We start from the raw sequence: 24,915 nt of genomic DNA, 5'->3' as shown, positions 1-24,915 counted from the left end.
GTCTCATTTTCAAAAGGAACTAATTTACTTCATTCATCTTGTCAAGTTTGGGCAATATGGAGAACAAAATGAGTCATCCTGTTATTGACATTAATAGCACCAAATAACCAAATAGTGGAATGTCTGTGTCTTCCTTGAGTCTGTGTTGTAATTAGGGATTGAACATTTATGGTCAGTCTTGTTTGGACAATAGTATCTATTTCTTTAGCATATAAATATTTAACTCTGGGGAAAAAGGGACTGACCGTATAATCACGGTACACTTTAATATTTAACTCTTTTAAGCTATTGCCTGAAAAATATGGGCTATTTGTAAGGTCACAGAAATAATTTGACATGGACAATTTTTGTGTATTGAAATTTTAGCCATGGATTCTAAGTTTCTGGAAAATTATAGTCATGTGAGAATGTGTAATGTACGCTTACTTCCTGGAAGAAGTACAAGACTTTGAGTATGCCTAAAGCATGTTTAATACAAAAGTTCAAGTTAAAAACAGCACAAAATCTTTGTTTTTTCAATTTTGGGTCCATAGAAGCCCAGGCTTTATTTTTATTTAGTACAACAGATTTCCTTCATATAATGCATTGGCAAGATGACAGGTGAGTGACCCAATGTCTGGTTAGGGAATATATCTCTGAATTTATTGTAATCTTAAAATGTGGCTATAAACTGGATTACAGCATTTTTGGCATTGGCTAAATATATACAACAATTACAACTGTTCTTTTTATGGCAATTTTTACTGGGTGCCTTATGATCTATTTACTATCTCAAGTGGAAGTCCAAACAAATTTCATTTTTGTAGTAAAAAGTCTTTATTTCCAAAATGATTGGTTAGCCAGAAAACTATAAATCACCTAACACAAGACTTTGGTAAGAGATTTGATGCTCCATATAAATTCCTCCTTGCAAACAAATAATACCTATGTAACAAGAAAATGTTACCCATTCTCAGCTATTGACCAGTTACCTGGTTTTGACTCTCCAAAATTAGGACTAAAAATGTATCCAACAGGGACCAAACAAGAATATGAGACACTAGGGTGGTTTGTCCGTAGAGTTACTTAGGAATCAACCATCCTAAGGAGCTTTGATTTTCATGGGTTGAGAGTAAGTAAGTACGCCTCTAGATAGTTAAGAGTAACGTTGCAAAAGTTTTTGGGCAGATTCTGTATCAAGACTTTTTTGTCCAAGTAGAAAATTAGACCTCTTATTTCTTTATATTATGTTCCCTTGAGGGAGGAGAAAGCACTTAAAGAGTTACAACAGTAATGTTGGAAATAACTCAAAGCTCCAGAAACTCAGGGATGTGGTAATAACGGCCCCTCCAGAACGAGGGAGCAAAAACCGTATCCTTTGCTAAATATAATTGAGGTGGATAATAACTATACACCAATAACAGACCCAACCTTCTGACCATTTAACTAGTTTAAAAACAAAAGACAGACCCAAATGAATTTTTTATTGAACAGTCTCGTGTTAAAGAAAATACAGATTCAGGGCTATAGCATATATATGTTGTGTTTGGAAATACCCCGATGTTTTTAATGCAACGTCTTAAAATAGTGTATTCGAAGCATTTTATGTATCTCATCCATGATACATATTTGGGTTGAGCATAATGAAAAGACCTGCAACAGAAATGAAACAATTTTGACAATAAATGAATGAGTAACAACTGTAGACGGACTCAATTCAGTAAAATGGCCTTTGACACTTATCCTTGGTAGTCAGCCTCCCTGAATTTGGTGTGCTGCAGTGCTTGAAAGTGGATGGAAGACCAGCGCCCTCCCCATGGGTGTCGGAGGACCAGCGCTGAGAGGAGAGCTGATACAGGTTTGACTTCCCACCAGATTTTCTTGCCCAGCTTGATTCTGTAATACTCTTTTCCTCTAGATTTCTATCGTTCTTGGTCTTTGCAACCCTTTTTCTTTCTACGTAGAGAATTTCATGACTAAAAAACCCTTTAAAGTAACAGAAATAATATTTTTGTTGAAGGAATGGCTTGGTGGGCTGCAACATGTTTGCATTACTAAAAGTTTTCTTGTTAGAAGTGGTTTGAAAACATAGAAGTCTAGATGTGTGTCGGAAACTCTTAAAAACTCGTTTGGGACTGCTGGCGAGGCCAGTTTTGCTGCTTGGCCTTAGTTCTAGTAAGGATCTAGAAGGTTCATGAGGCTGACTTCTCAGGAGAATTGTAGCAAACAAAAAAACAAAGGAAAAATCTTTTCTAGATTTATTTACCCTTTGGGTCAAGTGTAAGAACTGGCAACCTTACATTCAAATAAAGCAGCCATCATTTCCTTTGGGGTATCAGGAACCAATATTAGGAGGTGAGATAAATGTATTCAGAACTTCTCAGTGAAAGAAAAAAGCCACCCAACATCAATGCCCCTCTTCAGGTTTACCAGCTGTTTCCCCCCAAGAACTATTGATGACTGAGGAGGCTCAGCAAAGGGACCTAAAGCTCCACTAAGTGAGAGATGGGCAACCGATAGCTTCCTGCAAGAGAGCAGGCGAAAGATGAGAAGGAGGGAATCTGCTCTGTGTCTGATGGGGGATTTTTCCTGCTGCGCCTTGCGATGGAGGCACAGTCATTTCCAGATACAGTTGCCTCTCCCTGTGGAGGAGGCCAGGGTCTCTGTTCTGCCCAGGTGGATGCCGCAGAGGAACACATTTCCGTTTGGTACAGGGTAGCTGACACGACTCATGTCTGCTGGAGGAGGGCCGGCTGCGGATGAGGGAGCCCTGCTCAGCCTGTGCCCACCGACAAGTATACAGAAAGGATGTACCCAGCATCCACAGACTACTGGGCAGAACACACCGCAGAAATGAAGACTAGTGTACACGATTTAAATTGCCTTAAACAAACAAGCAAACAAACGATCCAGCCATTGGTGACTCTGGAATCTAGAGTACAGCCCTGGAAAACGTGGACCCTTGCTAACAAGGGTGGACATTGCATGCTCTGATCTCCTTCTTGTCTTTGCAGCTGGTAAACTGGGAGCTTTTGAACCTCTTCTTTACAGTCATGTAGCGTTCCTGAATCCCGCCTCCGCACACATTGGTGCATTCCGACCAGGCTGTCCACGGGCGCATTCGACAGCCTGCAAGCATGAGAAGGCCTGGTTAGGCCCCAGACATTGGGGACAGAACAACTTTCAAACCTAGTTGTCTGGGCTGCTCTGCTCTTGTACATAACGAGTTGTTGAATGAAATAATAGTTAGTGTCCTTATTGTGGACGGTTAGCTCATAGGTGAAAAACTGCAAAAAGTGACCATAAATACTTTGCGGCTCTTCCCATGAAAGGGCAGATCTATTTCTCCACCTCTTGAATCTGGGCTTGATTATCTATGATTTGCTTTGGCCAATAGGAGATGAGTAAACATGACTGAAAAAAGCTGCTGGGGACCTTCTCACCACGATGTAGGGCAGTCTGGCTAGAGTGTTGGAAAGATCATGTGGGGAGAGGCCCCAGAAAGGCAGGTGAGGCCGGGCTAGAACTTCCAGCCCTACTTGAGCCATCAGCCGACAGTAACCACAGGATGAGCCTAAGCTAGACCTCAGAAGTCTCATCCAGCTGAGCCACCCAAGTCACGAACCACAGAATCCTATTAATAAATGGCTGTTCTAAAAAGCTACTGTTTGGGGGTGGCTTGTTAATGCAGCAACCACTCAAGTTGCAATTAACCACCTCTTTCTCTTATGCTTTGCTCCCCAAGTCCTTAGCCTCCCAAATACTAAGTAAACTCAAGTCGAATTTATTATTTTTCCCACAAAACATGCCCTTACCAAAGAAAACTTCCCCAGATGTTAGATCTTTTTAGAAAATGTTTCCTTGGCATTGTATATATGACTCCTTTGTAGAGCCAGTCATGTTTATGATCATTCCATATTAAGTGTCATGGAGAAGACCATGCTGGTGGCTGCCTGGCACACAGCTGGCTTAATGAATGTATGTTGACTGGCTGACTGACGACCGAGTGCAACAGACAACATTTTGATAATGCTAGAAAGGGCTGGCTCCCTAACGGCAAGCCTGAACTGTCAGGTAGCTCCTCGTATCTGCATTTCTCTCATTGCCCTAGATGGAGGTAGCATGTCTTAACACGTTGCGTACGGATCACGAGAATCTTCACGAGGGATTTAAACCCCACCGTACGCAACGTGTTAAGGAAGAGAGGAGAAGGGGTAACTTGATCTATGCCTTTAAAAATAGTTAAACTCAACATTACCATCAACCTTCCTGTTTATACGGGCACCTTGTGCAGGAAAGACCATCCACTGCCCTGTACCCAAGACTGAATCATGTATCTTCCCAACTTATTGTTTCAGCGTTCAGTTGATGACACTGCTTGGCTTGGACCAGCTTATTCAGCAGTGAAGCCCTAGTTGGGGATTTCTTTTTTTAAATAACTGGCTTCTGTACCTCTTTGCCACTTCCAAACCACTCAACACATCTGTAAAAGTCATATTCTTGCTTAAAATCGGCACCCACAGAACCAAGTCTCAAATCCTCAGCAGGCCACTAGACCTCTGGTCTGGTTCCTCTCCAACCTGTACTCTGCACCATTTGCATCCCATTTACTGCTTACACATACCATGCTCTTTGGTATTTCTCCTTTTGCAGTGACCATTCCTGCTGCCTGGGATGCCCTTCTCTAACTAGCAAACTCCTACAAGTTCTTCAAGACCCACTCTAATTTCTCCCCCTTTGACATCTCCCTGAACTCCTCACAGTTGGGAGCAGCACCTGGAAACTGCTCCCCATCAGACTCTTCTCTCAGCTGCTCACTCCTCCGGCTCTCTCGGTCCTCTCTCCAGCGCAGCTTCTGGATGGATGAATTTCGGAAGCATTTCCGGATGCGGCACTTTTTTCGCTGCACAGTCTCTGGACAGGGTGCACCTCCAAACTGAGGCTCCATTTGGATCACCCGGGTTCGAATCATGTGGCCTTTCCCGCATGACTTGTTACATTCTGACCACTGGGACCACTCGGTGAGCTCACAGTCAATGGCTGGCAAGACACAGATGGGTATGAGTGTATCGTGTGTGAAACAAGATGATCACACTCTCCTTTGAACATCTCAACACAAGCCTATGAGAAATGCAAAGCAGGTGTGCTTATCCCATTTTACAGAAGGACTTGAGGGTCCTAGAGGCAGACTGCCTTCCTCTAGCCCACCTGCTTGGTGAGCAGTAGAGGCAGGATAGCTGCCCAGGTCATAACCCACATTCTGTGGCCTCTATGACTCAAGAAGGCATTGGGGGTCCTTTGAAAATGTGTTCAGAGCCTCTCGCCTTGCTCTGTGAGCTTCCAGAATAGATCTGAATCTGGGCAAGCAGCCTGAGTATTAAGAGAGAGGGAGCATGAAATACTACAAGTGCATTTCAGAGAAAGCCAAAAAACAGAACAAGTGTGCCTGACTTTCCACCACCTGAAAGAGAAGCTCTCTTGGAAGACTAGCCAGAAAAACAGCCTCTCCTCCCCTTGGAGATTAGTACCCATGAAATACATAGAGCGGATCACAGATTCTGGAGGAGACCGGGGTGGTCAGTGAGCTTTGCAGAGCTTGGCCCGCCGTCTGGTCTTACCAAGGCTGCAGGGGAACAAGTGTCTCTGACTTAATGTCCACCCTTTGGTCATGTGTAAATAAACTGGTCACAGGGAGGAGGAAGAAAATTAAAAAGCTTGGAAAATCCATTGGTCAGACAGCCCCTAATTGGGGTGGGGGAGGGAAAGACTTAAGGTTTACTGAGCCCATGCTGAGTGTTTTTCATCTAAGTCTCCCGTTTAGACTTCATAGCAAGTTGGTGTGTTTTGTAGACAGTAGAGGGATCCTCATTATTGAGACTGACAGAGTTTAAGTAACATTGCTAACAGAGGTCCAGACCCATGCGCTTTCTCCCCAGCAAACAGCTGGACTCTACCAGCTAGTAAGCAGTGTGATCCCCACACAGGGCGGGTTACTAGGGGGACCAGCGGGCCTGCAGGAGCCCCAGGACTTACGGCACTCAGGCAGCATGCACTTTTCCACCTGCTCCAGCTCCTCGTTGCAGTCCCCGAGTTCAGCCAGAGACTTGAGCATCCGCTGGCGGGTCCGCATGCCCTTCCCACAGGTCACGCTGCAGTCGCTCCACTCAGACCATGGAGACAGCAAGCATGGGATGGTGTCTAGGCCGAAAGACGTGCCGCTGACAACAGGCCCCCTTTGCTTGATCTCCTTGTACCCCTCACCCTCTGTCCCACACTCTGGCCCCTGGAATAGAGTGAAACTGACCGATGGCTTCAGATACCCCAGCTGAATCCCATGGGGCAAGAAGTGGCTTAGCAGACTACTGCTCTTGTCCCTTTCCTGCATCTCCCCTGGCCCCCTGGTGGCCATGTCATGACATCAGATGTGGTTCAGTACTATGAATACGCGAGTCCCACTTGAAACATCACTGAGGGTCTGAGTGGGGTCTAGACAGAAACATCCCACACGTGCCAAGAACCATGCACTGAAAGACAGGCTCAGTGTTGGCATTTTTGGAAACTTTGGTGCTGCAACCCCTAGAATGTGTACTCGTATGTGCTGTGTGCATGTGTACATATGTGTACTGATGTGTGGGCCTATGTGCATTTGTGCATCGAGCAGAGGCTGGAATGCTTTGTGGGGCCCACAAGTCCAATGTAAAACGAGCGGGGGGCACAGGATGACCTGGGGAATGCACATCCGCCTAAATGTAGTATTACCCCCACAACAAATACCCTGGGGCCCTATAAAACACAGCTGCAGATGAATTCTATCCAGTCCCTTGAAGGAGGCCATTCTCTGGGTCTGGTTGATGTCCACACACACATGGCTCTCATCTTGCTCCTAGCTGTGCCCGTGGAGCCTGTTTTCCCTGGAAAGGACTGTGGACCCTATTTTCCCCTGTACTTGCCCAGCCTCCGACCTTGGTGGTTGTAGTAGGGGGTGCTGTGGTCCCTCAAACTGCCCCCGTCCCCACCTCCCACGCCGACTCACGGCACTCGGGCATCATGCACTTCTCTGTCTGAGATGTCTCGGACTTGCACATGGAGCCGTCGACGGGGCTCATCTTGACCATGCGGTGCCGCTTCTTCATGCCCATCCCGCAGGTGGCGCTGCACTCGTCCCACTCGCCCCACTCAGTCATCAGGCAGCTGGTGGGAGCTGGGGAGTCCCGGGCCGTTGGAGTGGCACGGGCAGCCTCGGGAGCCCCGCGCCCGCCCCGCCCGCTCGGTGCCTCCACTCACAGCACTCCTCGTTGACCGTGCACTTCTCCGTCTCCTCGGTGGGCAGCGTGCACACGGAACCGTCCTCCGGGAACTGCTTCACGTACCTTTCTCGGGACCGCATGCCTGTGCCGCAGGAGATGCTGCAGGGCGACCAGGTGATCCACTCGGACATGGTGCACGTGGAGCCCTCTGCAATACACGGAGCGAACGCTGCAGCCCGAGCGCCGCCCGCCAGGGGGCGCGCCAGACACGACCCGCGCGACCCAACTCCTCAAGCGCAGGCATCTAGAGGGAACCAGCTGGTTTTCAAGGGAAGTTAGGCAGTTGAGGATGGAAGAGAACATAAAAGGTGTAAATCTTTAAACCAGGAATTTTTCGAAGAGGAAATGAAATGTCCTTTTCTAGGTGCGTGGGGCACTCAGGAATACTCCTTATCCCGTGACAATACATGTGAGAGAAGCTTGGATAGGTAACAGGATGTTTTATATATATAATATATGTGGGATAAGATATAACTTAATCTACATGTAATTTAAGATAAGTCCTAATCCATTCGTATGGTCTAGTAAAATTTAAAATTCACCTCCTCGCTCACTAGCCACATTTTAAGTGCTGATTAGCCACGTATGGCCAGTGGCTACCATATTGGACAGGACAGATGTAGAACATTTCCATTAGGATGGAAAATTCCACTGGACAGCAGTGGAAAGTAATTATATATATTCTGGGATACTGTGTAAGCTCTTTTGATCACAGGAACCTGAGACTTTAGTTATTGTCTAAAGTTGCCAATTCCCGGTCTAGAAAAATAGATGAGAGAATTTCATTCCTGCGGGTAGAAAGTGGGACTGGCCTTGGGACATAGGGACCTGAGGACACAGGGCTGATTCATGCCCAAAGAGCAGATTATACTAAGTGGCCACAGGCATCTCAATGCCTCAGCTGAGAAGACCCCAGCTGCTAAAGGGGAGCAAATGGTGGGGTGGGGAGTGGGGAGAGAATGTCTGTGTGGGACAGGCAAGGGGGACATAGAGGAACAGTGAGGAAGGCAATATAGCCAGCCTTCTTTGTAGATGTCTTGGACTATATATGGCATTGCTGCCATCAGTGGGTGCTAGCAAAGGCCATGGTGAAAAAGAGAATCGGACGTCTCAGCATGGCTGGGGTCCTGTTTCAAAGGTGGTGGTGGGGTACTGCTCCTGGTGGAAGCACAGGTTGTGTGTGTGTGTGTGTGTGTGTGTGTGTGTGTGCGCACGTGAGCTTAGTTCTTAAAAAAGAAGAGGAAAATGAAGTCATTCATCCACTATCCAACTATTCATATCAATAAAGAGTAACTGGATGCTTAGTGGTATGCTCTGAGGTTAAAAGGGGTTGTAAGATATGGATCTTGTTCTACTCCAGAGAGAGAGAGAGAGAGAGAGAGAGAGAGAGAGAGAGAGAGAGAGAGAGAGAAACTGACAATTCCAGGTATTGAAAATATGATAACAGACATAAGCCCAGGGAATTGAGAAGCTCAGAAGAAGGGAAAACCTCGCTCCTTCTGGGAGTTCTAGGGAAGATTTCACACAAGAGGGCACGTCTGAGTGCACCTGTTGGGTAATGAATATTGTCATTTCAGGTGAAGGCAAAACCGCCTGTATAGAGCGTATATGTGTATTGGGAGGTGAAGCTAGAAAGGACGACCAGAGTCAGAGTGTGAGGCCTTCCTGCACATGGCCACAGGCTGGCACTTGTACATGTGTGATGCTGACACACTGTTCTTTAATGTATGGACAGTGTAGCTGGACAGTGCAGGTACTGCAGCAAGAAATCATAGCTGGAAACCACATGTTAGACCCAGGGACAAAGCTAATTATAAGTACATGTACAACCAAATAAGATAATTATGTTCCAGTGTGATATGATTGCGGGGATAGGGCTTGACAAGCCCCAGTTCAGGCTTCCCATAATCTGGGAAGACTTACACTGGACAGGCAGAATACCCTCCCCACCAACCTGAGTGTCTTCTGAGAGGAAGAGGTTGGATTCAAGAGGTTCTGCTCTTCAAGTATCCCTCAGATGATGCCCTCAGGTGCCTTTCCTGACAGTGTGTCTCTCAGTATTGCAGTGTAATATTGTGTTGCATGAGTGTCAGACTGCTCACTGTCACTGCGCCTTAGTTCTCTGCAGGACTCTTTTGCCAGTAAATTAGGCTGAGGAGTTTGCACATGAGCAACAGGGAGCCACAGGTATTCCAGCTAGGGAGTGATATGATCAGGTCTTTGTTTGCAAAAGATCCTGCTAGTGGTGTCCTGGAAGTGGGGGAGAGATGACAAGGCCTGGGATAAAGGGCTGTCTCTGATAATTAGGAAGAAACTCTAAGATGTGGTGGCCACAATAACATGTACACTCATGTTGTCGTATATTTCTATCTGAATGTCCAAAGGGGTGTCTGCTTCCTTCATATTCTAAATGCTACCCCAAATAATCAAGTGCAGAAGGAAACGTGATGTGGGCACAAGAAAACTCTATTTGGCTTTGGGTGGGGTCGCTTCTGGGGAGCATGGACCCCAGGTACAAAAAGCAGGCCCATTTGCAGAAATAGAAAACTGTATCCTAAAATTCATGTGAACTCTAAGGGGCCCACAAATAACTAAAATAATCTTGAAAGAGAAGAACAAAGTTGGAAGACTCATCCTTTCTGGTTTCAAAATTTACCACAAAGCTACAGTAATCAAAACAGTGCGGTACTGGCATACAGACCAAAGGAATAGAATAGAAAGCTTGGAAATAAACCCTCACATTTGTGTCAAATGATTTTTGACAAGGGTGCCAAGACCACTCAATAGAGAAAGGACAGTCTTTTCAACAAATGGTGTTGGGAAATTTGGATATCCACATACAAAAGAATTAAGTTGGATCCTTACCTAACACCATATACAAAAATTAACTTGAAATGGATCGAAGACCTAAATGTAAGAGTTAAAACCATAAAACTCTTAGAAGAAAACAGGACAAAAGCTTCATGATGTTAAATTTGGCAATGATTTCATGGATATGACTCCAAAGGCCCAGACAATCACAGAAAAAGTGGACAAATTGTATTTTATGCAAAGTAAGCTTTTGTGCATCACAGGACACTATCAATAGGAAAAGGCAATTTATGGAATGGGAAAAATATTTGCAAATCATATATCTGATTAGGGATTTATGTCTAGAACACAGAGAACTCTTAAAAGTCAACAACAAAAGACTAAACAATCTGATTAAAATTGGGCAAAGGACTTGAATGGACATTTCTCCAAACAACACATATGAATGGCCAGTAAACACATGAAAAGATGCTCAACATCACTAATCATTGGGGAAATGCTATCAAAACCCAATGAGATACCACTGCACACCCATTAGGATGGCTACTTTCCAATAAAAACAGAAAATAACAAGTGTTGGTGAGGATATGGAGAAGTCAAAACCCTATGCACAATTGGTGGGAATGTCCAATAGTACAGATGCTGTGGAAAACAGTATGGTGATTCCTCAAAAAATTAAAAATTGTATTACCATATGATCCAGCAATTTCGCTTGTGGATATATACCCAAAAGAATTGAAATCAGAGTCACAAAGATATTTGTACACCAATGTCCATAGCATCATTATTATTCAGAGTAGTTAAAATGTGAAAGCAACCCGAGTGTCCATCGACAGATGAATAAACAAAATGTAATATATACATATAATGGAGTATCACTCAGCCTTAAAAAGGAGGTAAATTCTGACACATGCTACAACATAGATGAACCTTGAGGACATTAGGCTAAGTGAAATAAGCTGGTCACATGAAGACAAATGCTGTTTGATTACACTCATATGAGGTCCCTAGAGTAGTCAAATTCAAAGACAGAAAGTAGAATGGTGGTTGCCAAGGCCTGAGAGAAGGGGGAATGGACCGTTATTATTTAATGGGTACAGAGTTTCAGTTTTGCAAGATGGGAAGAGTTCTGGAGATGAACAGTGGTGATGGTTACACAACAATGTGGGTTTACTTAATACCACTGAAGTAAGTGTACACTTAAAAATGGGTAAGATGGTAAATTTGATGTTGTGTACTGCAATAAAAAAATTGGAAATAAAAGAGAGCAGGCACAGGGGGCCGGTCCGGTGACTCAGGTGGTTAGAGCGCCATGCTCTTAACTCCGAAGGCTGCTGGTTCGATTCCCACATGGGCCAGTGGGCTCTCAACCACAAGGTTGCCAGTTCAATTCCTCGAGTCCCACAAGGGATGGTGGGCTCCGCCCCCTGCAACTAAGATTGAACACAGCACCTTGAGCTGAGCTGCCCCTGAGCTCCCAGATGGCTCAGTTGGTTGGAGTGTGTCCTCTCAACCACAAGGTTGCTGGTTTTGACTCCCGCAAGAGATGGTGGGTTGTGCCCCCTGCAACTAGAAATGGCAACTGGACCTGGAGCTGAGCTGCGCCCTCCACAACTAAGATTGAAAGGACAACACCTTGACTTCGAAAAAAGTCCTGGAAGTACACACTGTTCCCTAATAAAGTCCTGTTCCCCTTCCCCAATAAAATCTTTAAAAAAAAAAAAAAAAAAAAGAGAGAGCAGGCACAGCCCACCATGTTTTAGAACTGTCATTACCACGTGGGAGCCCCCTGAACTGGTGTGAGGAAGGACTGTCCCCTGTGGAGGGGGCAGTTAAAGACCTTGACTCCCACTGCAGACCTCAGTCAGACAGCCCACAGCCCCCCCCCCCAAAAAAAAACACAGCACTTCCAATGTTTCCAGGCCTGTCACAACTTCCTCCATGCCTGTTTGTAGGAATGGCCTGTCTCTGGCAGGATTCACTCCCTTCTGCAGCGTCCTGTCATGGGCTCAGTTAACAATAAATCACTGTGGATGTGCAGCCAAGAGAGGTGTTGAAGACTGCCCCCCAAGAAGAGCCAGAGACTGAATGACCTGCAGTGGAGTAAGCTTTCCTCGGTTATCCTCAGGTTGGGAGTGGCTTTCTTCCTGCCATAAACCAGCTTAGCCTATATATCTCTTTCTATTGCCTCACTGTTCCACTGAGACAGAAGACCACAGAGTACAGAGTATAGATCTGTCCAGACAAAGAGAGGAGTCATACCCTGGAAAGTTAGACAGCTGACCTTTGCACAGCAGCCATCTTAGTGCCATCTTGAAGCTTCAGCCGTCATGACACAGGTGGTGCAAGCTCATAGTTCAAACCTGACCTTTGCGCAGTTGCAGAGAGACAGTCTGAGAATTCCTGCAATCAGCCCCAAGGGCCTGACACAGGAAGTGAGTGCTCTGATTCAGGCTGAGGCAGGACATACATGAGGGTCCGTGGATGACACAGAATCAGGGCAATGGTTCTACCGTGTTTTCCTGAAAATAAGACCTAGCCAGACAATCAGCTCTAATGTGCCTTTTGGAGCAAAAATTAATATAAGACCTGGTATTATATTATGTTATATTATTATATAAGACCCCGTCTTATAGTAAAATAAGACCGGGTCTTACATTAATTTTTGCTCTAAAAGGCACATTAGAGCTGATTGTCTGGCTAGGTCTTATTTTCGGGGAAACACGGTAGATTCAATCTTGCCTAACCTGTTGACCTGATTCTTAAAAAGAGATTGGAGCTAAGGCCCAGCAGCAGGCTGCTTTTTATCTGTGATTTGCCTAAAGACGTTTGCTAGCTCTTCATTAGCCTGTGTGTTTTCTTCCATGGATGGGGGAAGAGGGAGGGTGGTCAGTCAATTTCAAGAATCCTTTTGATGTCATAAGACATGATCTGTGTTCAGAGTCTTTGAGACACTGTTGGAGATGGGGGTCCAGCCTGGGTGGACCCCACTGACAGCTACAGTCAGGGCCCTGGGGCCCCCTAGGGAAGCTGCCTGACCGGGTCTGAGGGGCCGGCATCGCCAGTCAGACCCTCCCTTCCTGAGCTCCTGCCAGTCTCTCGCTGGCCGGGGTTGTCGCCTCACCTTCATCACTGCAGCCTGGGCCCATGCAGGGTTGGAAGTCCTGGGTGTCAGGGCAGGGGACACTGAGGTCCAGCTGTGCCTTCAGCATGCGCTGCCGCATCCTCTTGCCTTTGTCGCAGGTGGAGGAGCTGCAGGCGGACCACGGGGACCAGTTGGAGTAGATGCAGGTTTCAGGGGTGTCATCTGGGAAGAGTAGGGGACACGTTTTCCTTGGGAGCCTGTCGCAGCTGGGACTGTCCCTCTCCCCAGACAGGCTCATTTAGGAACAAGAAAATCCCTGCTGTATGACCAGCTTCCATGAGCCTGGTACTCCTGGGATGGAAGCAACCCGTCCCTTCCCTTAAAAATTTATATTTTAACATTCCACTAGTAAATATCTAAATAACCTAATTAGAAGGAAAGATTCTCTTACTATCCCTTCCCCTCAACATATGAATGTCTTTTCATTTCCAGTCCCACTGTGGCAGACATCGTTTCCACACAGGTGAGGGCCTATCGTAGGGAACTTGGAGAAGCACAGGTTTTCCTGTCCTGCTGCTTCATCTTCCCAGGGATGCCATACACAGGTCTCATGATCGGAATAAGGGCAGCCAATATTCACTGAGCACTTATTATGTGCCAACATCATTCTAAGAACCTTTCACGTTCTATCCCATTGGATCCTTCCAGCGACTCTCTATCAGGCAGGTTCTGTTACCATCCCCATTTTACAGTTGAGGAAATCATGGTAGAAAGACGAACTTCTCACAAAGCGAGAGCCCAGGTTGTCTGGCTCCAGATGCCGTGAGAAAACTTGAGCTGAAGCTATGGCTCTGCTACTCCCTCCGGATTATGGGATCTGGGCTTCACTTTCCTTGCTGGAGGAAGAGACATACCCACCCCTGCCTCACAGGTGAGTGTAAGACTCACAGCAGAGTGGGATGTGAATATTGTGACGCCCATGCAAATTCCATTCACATGATCATTTTAAAGGCCCAATACTGCTGAACTCATATTCCAGGGTCATTCCTTCACCAATCTCCTGATACTGTGTGCCTAGCCGTGACCTTGTTTGAATTATGTTGCAAGCAAAATTCCTCAAAGATGGGATCACCAAGTCCAAGGATATCATATATCTGATATTTGTGGTTTTTAAAACATGTTAGCAAATTGCTTTCCCAAAAGATTGTGCCAATTTACGTTGCCACTGACGTACCTTCATCTTTCTCTTCTGGAGCCAGGTCTGCTACAATATCATCCACGTTGTCAGGTACAATATTGCATTGTTCCCCCTGCAAAAGGAATTTCACTTGGAGGGCTCACATTCAAGAATGGAATGTGTGGTATTTCATCTCTTCTTATGGCTGAGTAATATTCCATTGTATACATGTACCACATCTTCTTTATGAAATACTGCCATTTGTGACAACATGGATGGATCTTGAGATTATCATGCTAAGTGAAATAAGTCAGACAGAAAAAGTGGAGAACCGTATGATTTCATTCATAGGGGGGATAAAAACTGAAAGCAACAAACCAACAAGACAAAGACTCACAGACACAGACAACAGCTTAGTGGTTACCAGAGGTAAAGGGGGGAGGGGTGGAGGTAGAAAAGGATAAAGGGGGTCAAATATATGGTGACGGGAGGAAATTTGACTTTGGGTGGTGAACACACAATGCAATATACAGATGATGTATTATAGAATTGTACACTTGAAACCTATATAATTTTATTAACCAATGGCACCCCAGTAAATTTAATAAAAAATGGAATGTGTTGGGGAAAGACGAGGGAAGATGTGAAATCTAATTCCCACCCTGAATACAAGTCCTAGGCCATGGTGGAGTTCTGGGCCAACATTTACAATCTGACTGAAAAAGAAATGGCAAGAAAGTCACAGCTTTTCAGTTCCTGACCCGTGGCAGACATTAGTAATCGATTGTGGAACTCATGATGAAACCTATTTGCCTGGATCAAATGATTCAGTTGAGCATCAAATCCTACTACTATGTTCATGTTGCTCATTTACATCTTATGGATAATTTGCATACTAGAAACCTTGGAAGGCCCAGGAATTCTATATCCTGGAATATGCCAGGAACTCCAGGATTCTAGAGCAGAAAGGGGTACAGTTTTCCTGCACTCTTAGAAGGAAAGGTCTGTGCCAGGGTGAGCTCTAACTCAGTACCTTCCGGGCGATTCTCTCGATGACAACTCTGGCTACTTGAGTGATGGACCCGCCCTCTGGATCATAAAAAGGACTCTGAGGATGGTCCAGACTGGTCAGGGGCCGGATTTTCTCCTGGGGAAGTGTGGGCTTGTTGGGTGACTGCAGTAAGGAAAAAACACAGACACAGACAGTGGGAAATACAACTGGTTAAAAACCACAAAAGCAATTTGTACTATGATCAGAACAGAAATCTTGATAGGAATTTAACTAGTATAACTACTGTTTATATTACGGAATTCTATTCATGCCATGTGTTGTACATGGAAATTTGTAGATCTATAATTTCAGATTCTTTCACATACCAGGTAGGGTTACACCCAGATGTAGAAGCCAAGTTTCAGAGAGATCATCCCACCTAGGAAATGGCTGAGCCAGGTTGGCCTGAATCCAGAGCTCTTCCTACTATACTAGGCGTTAGCAAACTTTTGTCTGCACAGGGTCAGATGGGAAATATTTTAGGCCTTGTGGGCCAAAATGTATCTGTTGCAATGACTCAACTCAGCTGTTACAGTGACAAAGCAGCCCCAGACATATGTAATCAAATATGTGAGGCTAGATTTGGAAGTTTGACTTACAAATCAGGAGGTAGGTCAGATTTGTCCTACAAACCACAGTTTACCATTGTCTGTTCTAGATGATTCTACCGTTGGTTTTCTGATGGTTCCAGATTTTGATGCAGCTGGTGTGCTGACCCTATCTGAGAAACATTGACATTCAGGAGAGATTCCAAACTCCTTGGCCTGGCTGTCCAGAGGCCTTTGGAATATGGCCCAGCCTAATGGACATCAATACCCTGCTGCTCCCCACTCATTCTTTCTGTCTCTCTCCTCCAGGCATTTACCTTTTACCTGATCTTCCCTTGCTTACCTATGAGCTGCTCTTTAGCAGATTCCCTCTCCATGCTCTCCTGGCCAGCTGCATGGACCCTTTCCGGAGTCCAAATCACACTGTATGTGAGCATGTGATGATGAGAACACGCTGGCCTCCCCTACCACACTGTGAGTTCATCTAGGACAGAGCCTGGGCGAGGTTCAACTCTTTGTCCAGGACCCCTAGAACAGGGCTGGGCCGGGTGAAGTGCTGGGCAAGGTTTGTTACCCACCACTCCAGGCGTCACACACCTACCTCGTAGGTCACCCCACTGTCAGTGCCAGCATCCCAGGGAATCAGGTCTTGCACCACCTTCTGCACCCAGCCACATTCCTTGGTGCACAGGTCCTCCGCAGACAGGCCCACGTTCCAGTCGGGGCTGGGGCCCATCATAGTCAGGAAGGACATTAAATGGCGCGTCCTGTCCACGGAAAATTCAGCCGAGGGTGCTGCTCTCCTGGAAACCACACACAGAGACCATTACACTAGGGGCGCCAGGGGTGCACACTCTGAGGGACATCTGGCCAGGTCATGGCTAACGGACGAGCGGCGGCACAGAAGGAAGGCGGGTTCTCAGTCTCCTACTGATCTCTGCCTTTGGCCACGACTGGTTCACAGGCTTCTCTCCCCTGAATCTATCCATTGGCCTCACATGGAGGGAACCGTAGGCTACCACCTTCTCCCCTTTTAATGTGTCCACATACTTACTGTTCTTTTGCATTTTCTTATTTATCTGTTTAACTATTTATTGACTGTTACCTCTCACTGGACGAGAAGCGCTGGGAAAGCAGGGCTTTTGTCTGCCTTGTCCCTGGCTTTATTTCAGGTGCCTATGACAGTGCCTGGCACGCAGTAGGTGCTCAGTAAATATTTCTGAATAAATGAATGAATAAATGCTTTGTACGATATGTGCTGTGATGGATGTGAGGTGAACTTTACAAATAAAAACTGGCTAACAGTGCCCCAAACCTCTTACACATTCTTACTGCATCCTCAGAACAGACTTGGGGTAAGGATGACTGAGTCCAATTCATGGACAAGGAAACTGAGGCTCAGGTGCATCACGTAACGTCTCCAAAGTCACAAGTAAAGTGGCAGCACTGAGACCACAACCCATATTCGTTCAAAGTCAGTGTTCTTTTCCTCATCAATTGCTAAGTCCTCCCCCGTACCTCCTTTTCACTGTGCTGAGATCTACACTGTGCCGTCAGATGGGGCGTCTCCCCCTCCTGCTGCCTCCATTGCCCTCAAGAGGCTGCTTACAGCAAGGCCCAGCCCTGGCACCTGGCTCACAGCCATTTCCTCCAATTGGTGAGCAGGGCCCCAGCTACAGAGCCGGAGACCTTTGGCTGACAACCCCTGAGCTCCAGGAGTTCTTCAGCCTGTCTCCTCGTGTCACTAAGAGGTCTTCAGAGTGGCCAGGGCTGTAGGAGATCAGTGGTGGTGGTTGGAGAGTTACAGTCACTCAGCCCACACTTGGTGGCAGACCCTCGTCATTTCCCCACCCCCATGACAATCCTGCAGGGTTAGAATTACGAGTATTATTTTTTTATTCTGTAGAGAAGAAAACAGTGTATAGATGTTCTTTCTTAGAGGTAGTAGGAGCCGAGGTCTGAAGGCAGCTCTGCCTGACCCTGCAGCCCCAGGCTGCTAATCGTGGGGAATCCTTGGCTGGGGATCAACTCGTCTGTTCAGTCCAGCTGGCAGCTGGTCCACCTCAGCTGTTTAGGTGTCCCTGTGTCCCTCTGTGGGGACCAGCTGCTTTTGGCTGCCCTCACCTGTCCCCAGAAAGCAGTGACTTCAGCCCTGGTTAAGCCCTGTGGAACTGGACCCCTTGGGCTCTGGCAGGCCAGATGAGATCAAATAATGAGCAGAGAGAGAGGGAAGGAAGCCTGGCACCACCTGTTATTGCTGTGTATCCTTGGACAAATGGCCAAACATTTCTGTGCCTCAGTGTCCAAATCTATAAAATGGGGATCCCCAGATGTCTACTGCAGAGGGTTATTACGAGTGCTCAGTGCGAGAACATACATACAGTACTTAGCCCAGTGCCTGGCACCTGAGCTATGATTTCCATTTCCATTATCCTTTCCTGATGTGTGTGTTTTCTGGCATGTAGGTCAGTGGTTTCAGCAGCCGCTTTAAAGACCTGGCTTCTAGAAGAATTACAGTCTGAGGAGCTGCGGCATTGCTCACCTGGGGACTAACAGGACATGGTCTGGGGCCTGCCTTCCATTAAGTGCCAGAAAGCGTGCACTGGCCTCTGGGCGGGGCTGCTTTACACCCCACCCTCTGTGGCTCCTGAAGTCCAGCAGTGCCTTGGAGAACAGGCTTCCTTTTCCATTGCCATAGAGACCAACCACTACACCTATTACTTTCCCATCTCCCTGAGCGTGTGGCTTTGGCTCTGATTAGTCGTTCATATCCTGTACCCCATGGGTGACACTATTTACCATGACATTCTAAGGGGACAAAAACAGCTCTGCTCCGGAATCCAGAGCAGGAGAAAACAAGCCAACCTCCTCCCAATACCCCTCCTGATACACTGCCCAGCTGATGGATATAAACATCTGAGAACCTCGTGTTTGACAAGGCCTTAGGCAAATCGTTCTCTGCAAATGTATTTTGGCAAATCTGTAACCGGGGTGAGGTATTCTCCAGACTTTGGTACGCATTTCAAGAGGTAGAAAATTTGCAGTAACCAATCCCCACACAAAATACGTCACCTCAGGATGGGTAATATGGTGAATTTGAATGTATAAGAGCCTGGGAGCAATTTTCTAACATCCGTTTCTCCTTGCTATTTTCCGGTACTCTTGACTGGAAAATGCACCCCCTGACCCCCGGCTTACATAATATATCCTGGAGGAAGTTCTTCCCGACCTCTCCTCAAATTGCCTGTTAGCATGTTGAATTTACTCTTTCCTTGGAGTGTCTTGTTTAATTTCCACCGACCCTGCTAGGTTCTTGTAGAGTAGGAACCATTTTTGTCTTGTCCACAGCTATATCCCAGTGCCTGGCTTAGAAGTTGGCGTGCAGAGGCTCTCCCCAAATATTTGTTGAAATAAATGAATTAATCTAGGAAATGAATATCAGCTCTTGTACTTCCTTTGACCTTCAAATGAAATTTAAAAATCATCTCAAAGTATTTATTACTTCTTTAATAAAAATGCTATTTAAAATAATGAAATGGATAAGAATATGTGTGAATTTGCTTTAGGAAATGCTAAATAGGATTGGAGTTCTTTAATTTATCCAAACCATAATAAAAATTCTTATTCATGATTTCTTATATCCACATTTTCTCATGTATGGTATTCTGTTAATTTAGTTTCATTTATCTATCTGGGATTTAAATTTCAATCAGTTTTCTAGCAAATAGAGTTGACCTGGCCATACCCTATAACAGAATATATTATAAAGCATGATAATTAAAATGATGTGATACTCAGAATAAAAAAAGAAATACAAATTAGTGGCATAGACTGGAAATCCCAGAAACCTGAGATAAGGATTTATACAAAATTTGGGGGAAAGAAAAGATTATGCAACAAGTGGGGTTGGGCTAACTTAATTGCAATTTAAAAATGTGGGCTTCGCATCTAATATCGTACACCAAAAAAAAAAAAAAAAAAAAAAAAAAAGAGAGAGAAAGAAATCCAGAGTTAAATAGAAAACAACCAGATTATACGAAAAAAGTTAAGCTTAGTGATCTGTTAAAGAAAGGTTAATTCTCTCAACTTTGAAACAATAAAAGCAATCACAAAGGTAACTAATTGAATTAGACATCAACTAAAAACGTGTATAATAAAAACAACAAGTATTGAATGTGAGAAAACGACATGTAGGCAAAAATGTCTCCCTCTAGTGTGAATGACAAATGTTAATATCTATAGCATATACAGAGCAACATGCTAAATTTGTAAGAAAAACTATCACAATCCCAATAGATAAAGGAATGTTATGAACAGACAATTCACACGAGAAAAAATGAAAACCAAGAGAAGACGTGGAGAGATGTTTCATCTTTTTACATTCAGAGAGGCAGCATGTGTATAGGGAAAACAAAGGATACAGGAAGAGAAAGATGGATTTGAATCTTGGTTCAGCTACTTATTACCTATGTCACAGGGGCTTTGACTCCACCTCTCTTTGCATTTACTACGTCTGCAAAGTGGGATAATCATCATTCCTACCTCCCGGTATTTTGTGAGGAAATTGCTTATCATCACACATAATAGGGTTTGGTAAATGTTAGTTTCTTTCTCTACAAAACTTCCAAAAGCACACAAAAGATGCAATAAAAGATTTTTATGGTCATTCTAGAGATTTACTATCGCGTTCTAAATTACAGGTCCATACCAGTGAAACTCAGGTTAGGGTGAGACTCAAGTCACTGGTGACTCAGGTCGCTCATAATACTGAGTTCTGTCCCTCAGTAATCCCCAAGAGCGTTCCAGGTTGCAGAAACTCAATATGGCCACGAGAGTGCGCTCGAGTCATGCACTAGGATGAAGTCCTGTGTGGGTGGAGGAAGGATTCAGCGAGGTTTCCTGACTGGGAAAACTGTTTATAGCCTGAAGGCATCTAGGGTTCCGGGTCCATGTGGCCCCATATGGCCGATTAGGTCCTCTAGTCTAAGGCCAGTCTTCCTTTACAATCCTGAGGACATCGATGGACCTGGGCAAGAGCTACAGTAGGAAGGGAGGGCCCTGTACCTTCAGCCTTGATTTGGAAGAAAGATACCTCTGAACCGCGGCTTAGGTGATTATGGGACACAGAAACTCCAGAGGCAGGATTTCTGGAGAGGGTGACCTGTCTCCAGTTCACTTGCCACTCATCTGTCTCGAAAATACAGATGGTTGTCTAATCAAATGTTAATGCAACAGAGTGGCTGGGAATAATTAAGGGACTACAGCCCTTACAGGACCCATGATAAGAAAGGGATACAAATTCTTTCTAAAAGTTCCAGTGATTCCTAGCATTCAGACTAAACTGGAGGAACTGGGTGGCAGAAATTCAGAATTGATTTGCAGGAAACCTGGGCATTGTCTACTCAGCTGCCAGAGGAACTAGTGAAGGATGTGGGATTTGTTCAGAATCTGTCTTTCCCGTTTCTACCTGCGCTCTGGGCTCTTGGAGCCACAGCTTGATTTATTGAGCTAAACAAGTCAGCAGCTAATTTGTTCATTCTTGGCTGTCCTTTGAGAAGTGGTCCTGTGGATAAAGATGAAGATCATTGAAAAACAAGTCAGTTTCCACAGGCAGGACCTCACAAAGTAGGTCACCCTGGCTTTCCACTGGCCCGAGGGGAGCTGGAATCCCATTAACCTCAATCGAGCAGGCTCAGTGAGGAGGGCCAGGGCTGTGTCTGCAAAACAACACTTGGCTACATAGAGTCTTCCTAATTTGACTTCCTAATGAGATTTGGAAGAGGGAAGGGGAAAATGGGGTATGGGGATATCAGAGGAAAAGAGCTTTCCCTTCACATGCTGGTAGCACTGAGTGGAGAGGGTTTGGATGTTTGGCAGGTCTAAGTGTGTGCCATCAAGTAATTTTGCTCCACTGGGGACTTAGGAAGTCTGAGGGATGGGTGAAGGGTGGAAAGGTGTCCCCAAATATTTTTTTCAAATTTTCAGAAAGTCTCTCTCATCTTAAAGAAGAAAAAAAGAAAAAGAAAAAAAAAGATCCACTGACTCTTTCATCCCCTTGGAGCTACTGCCCAGTCTCTTCTTTCACAGCAAATTTCACAGAAGAGTTGTCTGTACTCACTGACTCCACAAGCTCACTTTCTGTTCATATTTCACTCTGCACCTGTCCATCGCCACCACCACCACCACCATCGTAATCAAAGTCACTACTGATTCTCCCCTGGGCCTCCGCAATCGCCTCTTCACCTGTCTCACCTCATCTGCTCTTATCCTTTTCATAGTGGAGCCAGAGTCTTGTTATTGTTGTTTTCATCTGAGTCTGATCATGTTGTCATCCTGCTTCAGTGATTTCCTTCAACGATTTCCCATTACTCTTAATGTAAAAATCAAAAGCCCTGATGTTTCATGGGCCCACATCAAACTCAGCCTTGATTTCTGGATATAGTTATACCATGACCTGTTAGTATTTTATACTCTGCTCCCTCCTCAGGGCCTTTGCACATGATGCTCTCTCTAGATTTTCTAGAATGTTCTCCCCTGCTTTGCTTCTTTACCTAGTTGACTCCTGTGGATTCCTTAACTCTTAGTTCAAGTCCCATTTCCTCAAGGAAGCTTTCTCTGACCCCTAGGCTGGGTGAAGATCCCAATTACACACTCTCATGGCACCTCATGTCTTTATTTCATAGACACATCACACATTTGTCATCAGCTGGTTAAGGGCTTTCCGCCACTAAACTGTAAGCTCCATGAGAAACTCTGCTCTTCTCATCACTAGATCCCTAAGACCCTTCACAGTACTTTTCCTTTGGAGATCCCTGATAAATGTTTGTTGAGGCAATTCAATGTTTCGGTCACCCTTAATAGAAGGACACAGGGTAAGTAAAAGTCAAGAGTTTGTTTTGTTTGGGGTGAGAGTCAGACAATTTGGTATGGTCACGCAGCTAATTCCATGCTGATCAGGTCTGCTTGGCAGATATATATGACTTGATTGATTAAAAATGGACAATGAATGCATTGTTAAATAATTGGAAGGACCTTGTAGTGAAAAGTGTAGGCATTGGAGTCAGCTGGTTACGGGTGGAATTCTAGTTCCTCCATTGATGGGGCTGGATGTTGAGGTTGGACCTGTCATACAACCTCTGAGCCTCAGTCTCCCCACCTGTAAAGTGAGGGCCATAGTCCCCACAGTGGTTCTTAGTGGGGTTCGTGTGAGGGTTACATGGGATAAGGAATGTAAGGGTATCTGGCACAGAGTAAGTGCTCATGGTGAAAGGGTTTTTCTCTGCTTCCTTTCCTCGCCTCTTCCTCTCTCCTTTCTGAAGTACGTTGCTTCCTATTACATCTTTCTAAACCCAACTCCTTAAGGTAACACTGATATAAAGGTTGCCTGGTGGTATAAAAACAAGCACCCATAAACTCTGTGGCCCAGAGGTCCCCCACCCCTACCTGGCCTTGAGCCCCTGCCTGCTTAGAGGACCAAAGGTGAGGGATTCTTCACACATGGGTTCCGAGAGCCTGGAAACTGGGAGAAGCTGAAGAGAGAGCCTGAGCAAACTGGCTTCAGAGTGGACTTTCTTCAAATTGATGTTAATTATGCAGTGAGGGCTGAAGACCTTTGTAAATTCACATCAGCGTTTTTTGGTGGGCTGGCATGACACAGGCAAATGCTCCCCCACCAGGAGAGAGCCTGGGACAGCAGGCTGTACCTCTGTTGCTTCTCCTTGGAAGGAAAGGCACTTCCAAGGCTGGGTAAGTTTTCAACTACAGTTGGCCCTTGAAAAACATAGATTTGAACTGCATGGGTCCACTTATATGTGGAATCTTTTCAACAAATACATAAAGTCCTGCAAATGTATTTCCTCTTCCTTATGATTTTCTTAGTAACGTTTTCTTTTTTCTAGCTTACTTTACAGTAAGAATACAGTGTATAATACATAAAGCATACAAATATGTGATACTAGACTGTCTATTAACAGTCTAGTAACTGGTCAACACTAGACTCTTAGTTCAGTTTTGGGGGAGTCAAAAGTTATACATAGATTTTTCAGCTGTGCGGGGGGTCAGTACCCCTAACACCTGCGTGTTCAAGGTTTTAACTGTGCTCTGGTCTCAGCTTCCTCAGAGGAGATCCAGAGCAAGGCTTGGAGATCACAACAAGGAAAAGCCTCCATGCACCAGCCAGGCTTCCCTTGGTCAGCTGCCCTTGTCCTCTCTTGCTCTCTTGAGGCCTCCACTGAGGCTCGCAGCTCCACCCACACCTGGGCCACTCCAGAGCAAGGACTAGCCTTCCAGACTCAGTGCCATGGTGCCTCCTGCACAGACTTCGTGACCTCCCTCCAGCTCTACACTGGGCTGTGCTCTATGTCTGGGCTCCCAGAGCCACTCCTATTCTCATCATCACACTTATTCCCGTGGAGTGTCCAGCGCTACCGTGATGATGTTATGTTGTGTATATTCTGTACATATGGTGCCACTTGGACTTGTGCAAAGGGCAGACCCGGAGTGGCAGAACTCTGTCTATAGTCTGTCTCCTTCCGGCTGAGCATTCCAAAAGGCAGGGACTGTGTATAAGGCTGGCACGTAGTAGGGGAACGAGCCATTGATTTGCTGAATGGTTAACCAGGCGGCACCAGGTGCCTGGCAACAGCTTCCCTGCTCCCCGCTGGCCACGTGTCAGCGCTCCTCCTCCCTGGGCTCCTGCCGCCCCATCCTGTGGAGTCTTCCTTTGGAACGTCCTGTACTTCCCTTCCCATCACTTTGAGTTTGCCTTTCCTCCCCCTGAGCAGAGTCTCACACATTCCTGTGTTGTTGCCATTGTCATCACTGCCATCGTGAATGGATGCCAACGGCTCCACAGAGGGGCTCGTCAAGCCATTCTTCATAAACCATTTTCTTGTGGTTGACTGGGAACTTCGTCTGCTCTAGGCCTTGCATCCATAAAAGATAAATGAAATCGAGAC

The 24,915-nt window shown here is 45.6% G+C and overlaps 1 protein-coding gene across 1 annotated transcript in view; it reads right to left on the bottom strand.

The window, feature by feature from the left end:
* Nucleotides 1-506: 506 nt before the first annotated feature.
* The window catches only part of SPON1 (spondin 1), a 244,233-nt gene continuing 219,824 nt past the window's right edge, over nucleotides 507-24,915 (bottom strand). The window contains exons 8-16 of the mRNA XM_019754482.3: nucleotides 16,560-16,761; nucleotides 15,393-15,533; nucleotides 14,417-14,492; nucleotides 13,222-13,404; nucleotides 7,264-7,434; nucleotides 7,013-7,180; nucleotides 6,013-6,177; nucleotides 4,756-5,019; nucleotides 507-3,108 (exon numbers count right to left, since the gene is read on the bottom strand). Coding sequence (XP_019610041.3) covers nucleotides 2,945-3,108; nucleotides 4,756-5,019; nucleotides 6,013-6,177; nucleotides 7,013-7,180; nucleotides 7,264-7,434; nucleotides 13,222-13,404; nucleotides 14,417-14,492; nucleotides 15,393-15,533; nucleotides 16,560-16,761 — 1,534 coding nt within the window. The 3' untranslated portion in view covers nucleotides 507-2,944. The remainder of the gene's footprint in view (nucleotides 3,109-4,755; nucleotides 5,020-6,012; nucleotides 6,178-7,012; nucleotides 7,181-7,263; nucleotides 7,435-13,221; nucleotides 13,405-14,416; nucleotides 14,493-15,392; nucleotides 15,534-16,559; nucleotides 16,762-24,915) is intronic.

Source organism: Rhinolophus sinicus, chromosome 14 (assembly GCF_057876585.1).
Source record: "Rhinolophus sinicus isolate RSI-liver-muscle chromosome 14, RSI-T2T, whole genome shotgun sequence".
NCBI classification, from domain to species: domain Eukaryota; kingdom Metazoa; phylum Chordata; class Mammalia; order Chiroptera; family Rhinolophidae; genus Rhinolophus; species Rhinolophus sinicus.
This window is presented reverse-complemented; position numbering and strand designations above follow the sequence as displayed.